General features: G+C 34.2%; 1 protein-coding gene across 1 annotated transcript in view; it reads left to right on the top strand.

Moving 5' to 3' along the window:
- Psmd1 (proteasome 26S subunit, non-ATPase 1) overlaps nucleotides 1-12,049 on the top strand; it is a 92,578-nt gene that overhangs the window by 8,094 nt on the left and 72,435 nt on the right. The window contains exons 5-9 of the mRNA XM_026396236.2: nucleotides 907-1,112; nucleotides 3,188-3,331; nucleotides 5,385-5,611; nucleotides 10,575-10,635; nucleotides 11,427-11,555. Coding sequence (XP_026252021.2) covers nucleotides 907-1,112; nucleotides 3,188-3,331; nucleotides 5,385-5,611; nucleotides 10,575-10,635; nucleotides 11,427-11,555 — 767 coding nt within the window. The remainder of the gene's footprint in view (nucleotides 1-906; nucleotides 1,113-3,187; nucleotides 3,332-5,384; nucleotides 5,612-10,574; nucleotides 10,636-11,426; nucleotides 11,556-12,049) is intronic.

Raw genomic sequence — 12,049 nt, forward strand, 5'->3', positions numbered from 1 at the left:
ATAACGAGTTATAAAGTGCTATGAGAAAAAATAAAATCAATAAAAAAATTTAAAAAATAAAGTACTGTGAGATAGGAGATGCTGTCCCTGTTTCTAAATATAATATCATCTTAGTTTTGGAGGGTGGTTGTTAATCAAGAGACCAGTTCTCTTTATTTTGTGTGGAAGTAGAGGATTCATGCTTCTAAGTTTTGTAGGATTTTTTTTTTTTTTAAATGTCATTGAGATTTGTGAGTGGGCATACAAAGTAGAATTTGGGATTCTCTTTTTGGGATCTCAATGAGTAGCATAAATACTCATTAGTACCTCCAGAAAATTCAAGACTAGTAAGCTTTCTCCTAGTTATGAGACTTCAGCTGGGAATAAGGCTAGACCTTGGGTTTTAGTTATTACATATACCTGGGCTGTAGTTATGACAAGTGAACCTGGCAAATGGGAGAACATGACTCTCCCTGAAACTTGGGCAGTAGGTGCATTTATACCAGGGATTGAACCCCAGGGGCGATTTACCCTGAACTACATCCCCAGTCCTTTTTATTTTTTTAATTTTGAGATAGGGTCTCATTGAGTTTCTTAGGGCCTCCATAAGTTGCTGAGTCTAGCTTTAAACTTGAAATCCTCTGGCCTCAACCTCCTGAGCTGCTTGGATTACAGGTGTGTGCCCCTACACCAGGCCTAGAAATGTTTTAAATAATGTCAACCTTATGGGAGTGGGTGCATGGTTCTTTATTGTAACTATTGCAAATACAGCAGATTTATTTGAAAGCATAAGTTCTAACATTTTTAATTTCCTTATTACTTTATAATTATCTCACAGATATATGTGATTATAAATGTGAACATTGCCCTTTTTGGTAGTTTAGCTCAATTTACAAGGTAATCAGAGTTATTTTATTTTCTCCATAGCAAAATGCATTGATCACTATACCAAACAATGCGTGGAAAATGCAGATTTGCCTGAAGGAGAAAAAAAACCAATTGACCAGAGGCTGGAAGGCATTGTGAATAAAATGTTCCAGCGATGTCTAGATGATCACAAGTACAAGCAGGCTATTGGCATTGCTCTGGAGACACGAAGACTAGATGTGTTTGAGAAGACCATACTGGAGTCGGTAGGTAGATGATGTCATTTTAGAGATTGTTATTGATGGGAAATCAGCAAAACGAAGTATTCAAACTGAAAATCTGGGTAGTGAAAAGAAAATCTAGTTTAAAAAATAAGGTGCTTTTTTGCCAAAGTTTTTTTTTTAACATATGAACTTTGTGTTTTGTGTTCATAGAATATCTGCTTTTCTCTTGCCACAATTCTTTTTGAAGTTTCACTTGAGGAAGTTGTATTTATTACCTTGCCTTTTTAAAGAAGAATGTATTGATAAACTATTTGAATTAATTTATTGTGGTTAACACTATTAAGTAGATTCCAGATTTAAGAATGTTTTACAATAATTTAGATAGTTTAAGTCACCAACCAAAGTAGTCACAAAGGTGCAAGATGAGTTAAGTGGACAATGATTTGCAGGCCCACTTTGCTTTAACACCTCCTTCTCTCCATGAGCTAACTCTCTGTACTCTAGCCATTTTGGTCTTTTCTCTTTTCCTGTTGTACGTTGTCCTGTCCCCAATGCCAAAAATATTCTTTATTAACCTGCATCATTCCTGTTCATGATCACAACTCAGCTGTCTTTTGTTTGCAGAGTTTTCCATCAATCTCCAATATCCTTTCTCCACTCAGCCTCTACTACAAAGATGAGGTCCAATTCTTCTGTTAATCTTAGGGAGCCCTGTATTTTTTTCAAAGTGTTAGTCAGTTTTTAGTTAATTATTTAATAATTGCTTTTCCTACCAGCTTAGTACTTTGTGCCTTTTCCATTACTGTATCATCAAGGTCAAAGCCACTGTTTAGCAGCAGAAGTAGGATAAATAAATTAATGACCATATGATAGGATGGTCTTTGTTTCACTCTCAGTTTAATTTTTGTGCAGGTATAGCCTCTCCTTGTCTTCTTGTGAACAAGATTAAAATATTTGCTGTTATTCATTCAGCAAATGCTTTTTGAATGCCTACTATTCTAGGCATTGGAGATATAGTGGCAACAAAGTTTCTGCCCAAATCAGTCAGTCTGTTGGGGGAATCCAGAGGGAAAATGGGCATTGAATAATAGCTAGGTAGGTAGAAAGAAAAGGGGTAATACATGTTTTTTAAAAATAAAGCAATAATGCATGCCTTCAATCACAGCTGCTGAGGAGGCTGAGAGAGGAGGATTACAGGTTCAAGGCCAGCCTTGGCAACTTAGCAAGACCGTGTCTCAAATTAAAATTTAAAAAGGTCTGGGGATGTATCTCAGTGGTAGGGTGTCCTGAGTTCAATCTTCAGTACTGGTAAATGGATGGATGGGGAGAGAGAGTAAAAAATTCATCTTGTTTTGCATTCTAGTACATTTTGCACTTAAGCCTGTACTTACTATTTATGATATAATTCTGACATTTTAAGATTATATTTAATTTTTTAAAATGCTAGTTACAGCTCATTAAGTTGATTTATTTTTACTTAGCAATAAGCTTCAACTTGCTTTTTGAAAAACTTCTGTAGTTCTACAGTATGTTTGTTTATGTTGAAGAACTTTTATAGGGCAGTATCTCAAATATTGGGGCTGCTTATAAGAACCCCAAGAATAAAAAAAACATTATGTAGGTTAAGGTTTCCTCATAGAACACCAGACAGATGTAATAGCATTAGTGCCTGAGTCACTCAGAGCTTGAGATAGTTCTGACTAATAAGTACAGGCATTAAATCAGGAAGGAGTCTAGTAGCAAGGTAGGAGGCAGAAAGCCTTCAACAGACACAGTTGCAAAGCGTAATCACTTAGTGTGTGGACAGTTGAAGCAATCTTTTTATAATAAACAGCATCAATCTGTTATAGTATTCTTTGTTAATGTAATGATGGTCCTGGATGACCACTAAATATTAAATTGCTTTCAATCCATTTTCATGAAAATAAGGAAATATGTGATTATTTACTAAAAATTTCTCTCTAAAAAAGTTTACAGTATTTAGGTTTTTATTATCTAAGGGTTTTAAGTCATTGTCTTGAATGGCTATAGAGGGTATATTAAAATAATTCTGTTTCTAATAAACATAATGCTTCAGTAACCAGATAATGATGTAATTTAAAATTTATCTCTTTCAGAATGATGTCCCAGGAATGCTAGCTTATAGCCTCAAGCTCTGCATGTCTTTAATGCAGAATAAACAGTTTCGGAACAAAGTACTAAGAGTTCTAGTTAAAATCTACATGAACTTGGAGAAACCTGATTTCATCAATGTTTGTCAGGTAATTACCCTGCATTACATTACTCTACACTGTGCAAAGCCACTTTATACCACATCGTGTTATATTGTATTACATTATTATAGTGGCTTCATACATGTATCTCAGCTCATCTTTTCAATAGCCTTGTGAAGATTAGCTATATGGTTTATATTTCTTTTTACTGATAAGAAATGGAATCTCATAGCCCTAAAGGCTGTTTTGTTATAATGCATTTTTAATATGCATTCTTTTTTAAATTCTGAAAATTATTAACAATGATTAATCTAAGCATTTAAGGAAATTCTGGAAATGAAGGTTAAAAAGGTAGAAGATAAAAACATTACTGATGCTCTACTATGTCATGCTAAAAAGAATTCATAGTATAGAAATTATCTGTGGGTTCATTACTGAAACACAACCAAACATTTTGATATAGTTTCTTTATATCTTTTAATTTATGTATTTGCTTGTACATTAAAAAAAAATCCAACAGAAAATATATAAAATGAAAAGCTAGTCTTTCCCTATCCCTTCTTCTGGGTCTTTTCCCAAAGGTAATGCTAGGTGTTTTCCCCAAGGTCCAAGCACATATAGATCCTTAAAGTCTATTTTGCATTTTGTGGACTAGAAATGTGCATAAGTTCACCTGTCTGTCTCTCTCTCTCTCTCTCTCTCTCTCTCTCTCTTTTTTTTTTTTTTTGGTGCTAGGAATTGAACCCAGAGGTGCTCTGTTGCTGAGCCACATCTTCATCCTTTTTGATTTTTTAAAATTAGAGATTTTGGGGTTTTTTTGCAGTGCTGGGGCTTGAATCCAGGACTATGCAAGCTCTCTGCCATGGAGTTACTTCCCTAGCCCTAGACTTTTGTATTCTGCATAAGAGCATAGCATTTTATTGCATATATGCTTTCATGTATTTCTATCCTCTATACTTTTTACAAATTTAAATTTAAAAGCCCCTTTTTTGAAAATGTATTTTAAACCAAATTTGAAACAGAAAATTCGGGAAGAAGAAATATTTACATTTAAAACACTCAAAGTCAATTTAACATTATATTTCTTGTTAGCTCTCTTTATAGAGATTTTTTAAAAATATTTTTAATTGTAGATGGACACAATACCTGTATTTTTTTTTTTTTTTTTTGGTGCTGAGGATTGAACCCAGTGTCTCACCCATGTGAGGCAAGCACTGTACCACTGGGCCACAACCCCAACCCCTCTTTATATAGATTTTTGAAGTTTTTGTTTGTTTCTAAATAATTTTTAATAGTTTTAAATAGGTTTTTAAAAACTCATATGAATAATAATATTTCACTGTCCTTTGCTTAGAGGCAACTTTTATTTTTTTTTTTTAGCTTTTTACTCCTTATCCTTTAAAATTTGTATAAGAAAATGTATTGTACATTTAAAAATTTGTTTATACAAATTTACTCATATAATAATATTCATAGATGACATATTCTAACAATAAGTACATTTAATAATACAAGATTAGAAACCAAGCATGCTAGGTGAGAATCTACTACTGAGCTCTTGAGTTACACCTCTGGCCCTTGAAATGTATTTCTTAACAGGTGATATAATGATTCACATTAAAGACGCAGCCGATCTTGGTGGCACCTGCCTGTAATCCCAGCTATTTTGGAGGCTGGGGCAGAAGGTTCACAGGTTCAAGGCCAGTGTTGGCAACTTAGACTCTGTTTCAAAAAAAGGTGGGGGAGGTGAGGGTGTATCTCAGTGGTAGAGAACACCTGGATTCAATGCCTATTTGTGGGAGAAAAAAAAATTATAGAAACTAAGATTTATTCACCAACTAATATTGAATGCTGATAATTGCCAGGCACAGTATAATTCATGGAATTTTTTTTTTTTTTTTTTAATGAAGAACATTCCATTTTTAGGAAAACTTCATGAGTACTGGGTTCAGAAATAAAAGGGTAGGCTAGATTGTATGCCCCGAATTTCCCTGTGCTTACATTTTAATGTTTTCTATATTGTCAACTGTTTGCTATGTTTTAAGTACCTTGTATATGAAGTTTTCAGTTATTGTATACTTGTTCTTTATCTCCATTTCAGTGTTTAATTTTCTTAGATGACCCTCAGGCCGTGAGCGATATCTTAGAAAAACTGGTAAAGGAAGACAACCTCCTGATGGCTTATCAGATTTGTTTTGATTTGTATGAAAGTGCTAGCCAGCAGTTTTTATCATCTGTAATCCAGAATCTTCGAACTGTTGGCACCCCTATTGCTTCTGTGCCTGGATCCACCAATACTGGTACTGTTTCAGGATCAGAGAAAGACAGGTATAAGTATCTTTTTCTGCAGCAGAACTAATTGAATGATCTTTATTTCATTTTGGAGTAGGTATAATATTCATAGATGGCGTAGTCTAATAATAAATTTAGCATTAGCTTTCATAGACTATAAGGTTTTTAGGCTATTGCTCTGTTTTTCTCTGTGCTAAAGTATAATAAGAAAATCAAATAAATGCATCCTTCTAGGAAGAAAGAGAAGGGATTATCTGGTAGGGAAAGATAGCATGTTTGTTCCTTAATCAAATAAGTTAAAAATCTACCTATAGGGCTGGGATTGTGGCTCAGTGATAGAGCATTCGCCTTGCACATGTGATACCTGGGTTCGATCCTCAGCACCACATTAAAAAAATAAATAAATGAAATAAAGGTTAAAAAAAAAATCTACCTGTAATCCCAGCTACTTGGGAGGCTCAATCAGGAGAACGGCAAGTTCAAGACAAGCCTTGGCAACTTGGCAAGACCCTGTCTAAAAAAGTAAAAAGAGTCAGGGATCTACTACTTCTCATGGATAGAGTGCTTGCCTAACATGCCTGAGGCCCTGGTTCAATTCCCAGTACCAAAACAGAAGAAAAGGGTGGGGGAGTCTTAAGATGGGATTGGAGGGCGTGCTTTAAGGTATTTGTCATGATAAATAGATAGGTAGATAGACAGATATTTGGAAAGAAACATCCTCAGCTTTTTGTGCTTTTTAAAAAACTGAATACGTAAACACGTATATTGTATTAGATCTTAGTTTCCTGTATTTCCTTATGCATTTAGAGCATTATTAAAATGTTTATATATCACTTATACCTTCCCTCCTTAGATTTCTTCCAAAGTTTTCCATGCAGTTGAGTCATTCTTCTGAAACTAAATCAGGTGTCACTCTTCTTTCAATCTTACCATCCCAGTACATTTCAAATAAAATTCTAAGTCCTGAAAGTAACCTGCAGTGCTATGCATTGTTCCTTTGTATCCACAAGCTCTGCATCCATGGATTCAACTAACCATGCATTGAAAATACTGAGGGGAAAAGCATTAAATCTGTACTAAATATATACAGACTTTTTGTTGTTGTTGTCATTCCCTAGACAATACAGTAAATCAACCACTAGTATTAACATTACATAATTATAAGTAATCTGTAGATGATTTGAAGTATGCTGGAGGATGTGTTCAGGTTACATACAATTATTCAGCCATTATGTATAAGGGACTTGGGTCCACAGATCATATCTGATGGTTCCTGGAACAAGTCTTCTGGATACCAAGACAACTGCACATGGTCTGGCCTCTGTATCCCTCACTTCATCTACTCTTCCTTTACTCACTGCTTTCAAACCTCACTGACCTTCCTGATGGTCTTCAGATACACCAAAATTATTCCTGCCTCTGAAAGGTTTTCTTTTAGTTTTTATTATTTGTGTTTTTCCTTTCCTTTATTTTTTATTTTGGGAGCCTCCTTTTTTATAGGAATGTTTGCTCTCATTTGCCTACGGATGTATTTGTCTCTTCCTTATTTTCTTCCATTCTTTTAATTAACAATTTAAATACCAATGAAATGCATACATCTTAAGCATACAGTTTGTTGGGTTTTGCTAGTATAACACCTACATAACCAACACCTCTGTTACCATCCCAGAAACTTTGTGCCCTTTGCAGTTAACCTCTTGCTCCAAAGGAAACCACTGTTTTGATCTGTATCACCATAGATAGTTCTGCTAGTTTTTTTTTCAATTTTTTTTTGTAGTTGTATATGGACAGAAAGCCTTTATTTTATTTGTTTATTTTTATGTGGTGCTGAGGATCGAACCCTCATGCATGCTAGGCAAGTGCTCTACCACTGAGCCCCAGCCCCAGCTCCAGCCCAGTTTTGCTAGTTTTTGAAAGTCATAAAAATGGAATCATATAGCATGCATCCTTTTGTTTTTGTTTTTGTTTCTGTTTCATTCAGCATAATGAATCTTTTTGGCGAGTGAATTAATATCGTATTTCACCAGATAATTGTCAACACCACATTAATGTATATGTTGAATCTGTGCATACTAATCTTGCACCAAAGACAATGTAGTCATAAATGATTTTTAAGTAGTACGCACACAATTTTTTTTTAAAGCTTCATATAATGGGTTTGACCCACTTTTTTCAAAAGATTCGTCATAAACTCTGTAATGATTACATAGTAAAATACAGTAATTGATTTCTTTTCATTGCTGAGTTTCGATTCATTGTGAGTATATCAGAGTATATGTATCCGTTCATTACTGATAGACCTTTTGGATTCTTTGATTCTTTTCTGCTAAGAACAAAAGTATTGGGCTGGAGATGTAGCGCAGTGATAGCATTTTGCCTAGGATGCATGAAGCCCTGGGTTTAATTCCCAGTACTTCAAACAAACAAAAACAAGGTTATGGCCACGTGTATAATCCCAACTACTTGGAGGCTGAGGCAGAAAGATTGAAAGTTCAAGGCCAGCCTGGACAACTCAGCAAGACCCCCATCTCAAAATAAAATAAAGACTGGGGGATGCAGCTTGGTGGTAGAGCACTTGCCTAGTAAACACTGAGGCCTTAGAGTTTAATTCCCAGTACTGCAGAAAAGGGGAAAAGAATAATGGTTGTGAACAACCATTTTTGTAGATATAGATGTGTTTGTTTCTCTTGGCTGTATACCTGGGAGCAGAATCATTAAATAATACAGTAACTTAGTAAGAAACTGCTACTCTTTTCCAGTGTGGCTGTACCATTTCACTCTTTTATAAGCAGTGTAGTTGTTTTATATCTTGACCAACATTTGATGTCAGTCTTTTAAAAATGTTGCTCCTTTCATTGGTAAAGTGGTATTTTATTGTTATTTTAATAGAAGTCATTTGATAAAAATATATGTCATGAATATTCTCCCAGTCTTTGGTGTATGTTTTCATTTCTTAATGGCATCTTTTTATGAACAAAATTTTTTTATTTTTGATCAGTCATATTTTCAATTTTGGGGCTCTATTTAAGAAATTCTTCACTGGCCTCATGGGTTACAAATACAATGTGCTAATATGCTATGTTTTCTTCTAGAAATTATATAATGTTAGGTTTTGTATTTAGATCTCTAGTAGATCTCAACTTTTTGTATATGGTATGAGTTAGGAGAATAGGTTTTATTTTCTTTTCCACATGAATGCTTATAATGCTTATTTGTTTCATTGCTGTTTGTGTAAAAGATTATCCTTTTTCTATTGCCTTGGAGTCTGACAAGAATCAAGTTTGTATATGTGTGTGTTGGTAGATTTTTTTTCCTGTTGTTTTTCATTGATCTGTATTTCTTTTATCAGTAAACTTAATTGCTCAAGTTTATTGGAAGCTTGAAATCAGATAATGTGAGACCTCCTTTTGGGAGGGTGGAGGCTACTGGAGATCCTTGTGCATACCAGGCAAGCACTGTACTATGGGCTGTATCCCCAGCCCCCAGACCTACAATTTTTTTTTTTTAAGATTACTATGACTATTATAGATCTTTTGCATTTATGTAAATTTGGGGATTCTGATTGAGATTGTGTTGCTCAGTTTGTCTCACATTGAAATCTTGATAATGTTAAATCTATAATACATGAACATGTGCTTTTCTTCATTTATTTAGGTTTTCTTTAATTTTTCTCAGCAACGTTTTGTAGATATCAGTGCACAGGTTTTACATATCTTTCCTTAAATTAAATTCCTTATATTCCTGTGTATATTATGTTTTTTTTGATTCTACTATAAGTAGTATTTTTTTTTAAAGAGAGAGTGAGAGAGGAGAGAGAGAGAGAGAGAATTTTTAATATTTATTTTTTAGTTCTCAGCGGACACAACATCTTTGTTTGTATGTGGTGCTGAGGATCGAACCCGGGCCGCACGCATGCCAGGCGAGCGCACTACCGCTTGAGCCACATCCCCAGCCCTATAAGTAGTATTTTTAAGTCTATTTTCAACTTGTTGCTACTATATGACACACATAGTTTTTTTGTGTGTATTAACATCGAATCCTGTAACCTTGCTTAAATCACTTTTTAGCTTTTGTAAATTAAAAAAAAAAAAGATTTTATAGAATTTTCAACATTGGAATCATCTGTAGCTAGAGACCAGTTTACTTCTTTCTTTCTAATCTTTATGCCTTTCCCCCTGTTTTTCTGCAATGGCGGGCTTCCTGATACATTAAAGAATTAAAGTGACAAGAGTAAATATCCTGTCTTTGTTCCTGATCTTAGAAGTTCGTTTATTTCTTTTTAATTGAAATTTTTTCTTCTTTCCTGTCTTCTTTTTCTAAGGTATTATGTGATTATTTGCTGTCATGTTCCTTCTGAGTTAATCTTTATTTCTATAATGGTTTTTTCTTTTATTTCCAATTTTCCCCCAGTTCTATTATTTTAATTTCTGAAAATTTCAAATTCTGATTTTTTTTATCTTGTATCACTTTCTTAATGTCTTTTGTTTTGAAATAAATTTTCACTGCTCTCAATAAATTATTCTGTTGTGTTTGTATTTAAACAAAAGATGGCTGATTTTTCCTTTCTCTGCCCAGCATTTTCTCCTCAGCATGGTGCTTTGACCTAGAAGAGAATGTTGGCTGTTTAGTTTTAATTATTGTTGTGGTTCCTAATGCTTTACTTCATACTGGTTGTAGCCTATGGTAGTTTATCTCCATCTGTCCGTTTTGGGAATGGGGAGGGATACATTGCACGCAGTATTTGTTATCCATGGATTTTCCTGACCTAGTTGCTTGGTGTTTTCATGAATTTATTTGGGGAAAGTTCAATAACTGGGCTTCTTTCATCTTACAGATGCCTAGAGTCTTATTTCTTATTGGTAATACTCATGAAGTAAACCTCACTTTCTTGCAAAATATTCCGTTGGACATGGTTTGGATCTGTGGTGTGAACAGATTGCCTGCATGCTCTATTTAGAAACAGTATCAGATTATTGATTGTTGATTCCCTTCATTGTAGTGAGTCGATGGAAACAGAAGAAAAAACAGGCAGTGCACTTTCAGGAAAGACACCAGACGCCGTGAGTATGCTTTTTAAACTTGAGGTTGCCATTTAATATGTTGTATTGTAAATTCATTTAAATTTGATACAAAAGTCCCTTTATAAAAAAAAAAAAATTAATCCAAAAAAGCACTTAAAAGAAATCCTGAGACACTTACCAAAGAATGATCTTTGTTCATAAAACCTTCAAATTAACTGTCAGAAGGTAAGATAAACACGTGGCATTTAACAAATGGCATCCTATTTAGAGGGCAGGTTAGTTGTTTCTGCTGTTTTAATGTTCACAGTGTATGAAAGGGTGGGGCAAATAGTAGAGCAGTGATGTAAATGTTTCCTCCATCAGGGTTTTTGGTTTCTGAGGCTTGGTTTTGTAAATTTCACCTGTTCTCTTCCATGAAGAATTGTCTTAATGGCTTAGTAGTTCATGAGATTATATGTCAATTAAACAGTTTTTCAGTTTTTTTCCATCTTTAGCAGGGAGTTTCTCATATAAAGTATAAGTAAATTCTTCATAAAGTAATTTTTCCTGTGTGTCATTGGTAATTATTCTTTCCTAATATTCTTCCATTTTTGATATTAAACTATTTTACATTGGGAGCAATTCATTGGAATGAATTGTATTCTTCATCAAGCTGGTATATTTTATTGGCAACAACAAAGAAAACAAAATTTTCTTCCTTTCAAATAAGGATAAATGCATTTTCTAGATTTTACCATTAAAATGAATTTGTGTATATATGTGTATTAGAGCTGATGAGGTAAAGCTTGCTTAATGAATTTTAGTAATATGCATTTTTGTTGTTTTTGAAGAGTCCAGAGCCCAAGGACCAGACTTTGAAAATGATTAAAATTTTAAGTGGTGAAATGGCTATTGAGTTACATCTGCAGTTTCTAATACGAAATAACAACACAGACCTCATGATTCTAAAAAACACAAAGGTAGGAAATTTATCCAAGGTGAAGGTTTTTTTTCTTTTATTTGTTGTTGAATACTTTCTTGTATTTTATTCCTGATCAAGGAAATTACTGTCTTGAGCTTTCATAGAAGTAAGTATGAAGGGTCAGGGGTGTAGTTCAGTGGGAAAGTACATGCTTAGCATTCTTGAGTTAGGCCTTGGGTTCAATCCCAGAACAAAAACTAAACAAAACAAAAAAACAATGAGTGAAACTTTAACTTATTGGAAAAGGGAAGGGAATTAGCAATGATTGGGCAGCCATTTTTATGCTAGTCTCTTGGGAAGTTTAGTGAAAAAAAATTTTTTTCCCTTCTTAAAAACTTTTTATCTTGCTGAGTGTGGTACACATCTGTAATCCTAGCTACTCCAGAGGCTGAGGCAGAAGGATTGTGAGTTCAAGGCCAGCCTAGGCAACTTAGCAAGACCCTATCTCCAAAAAAAGTGGGCTGGTTTGGGGTGGCTTATGACTAGGAATAT

This window comes from Urocitellus parryii, chromosome 1, assembly GCF_045843805.1.
Source record: "Urocitellus parryii isolate mUroPar1 chromosome 1, mUroPar1.hap1, whole genome shotgun sequence".
Lineage (NCBI taxonomy): Eukaryota > Metazoa > Chordata > Mammalia > Rodentia > Sciuridae > Urocitellus > Urocitellus parryii.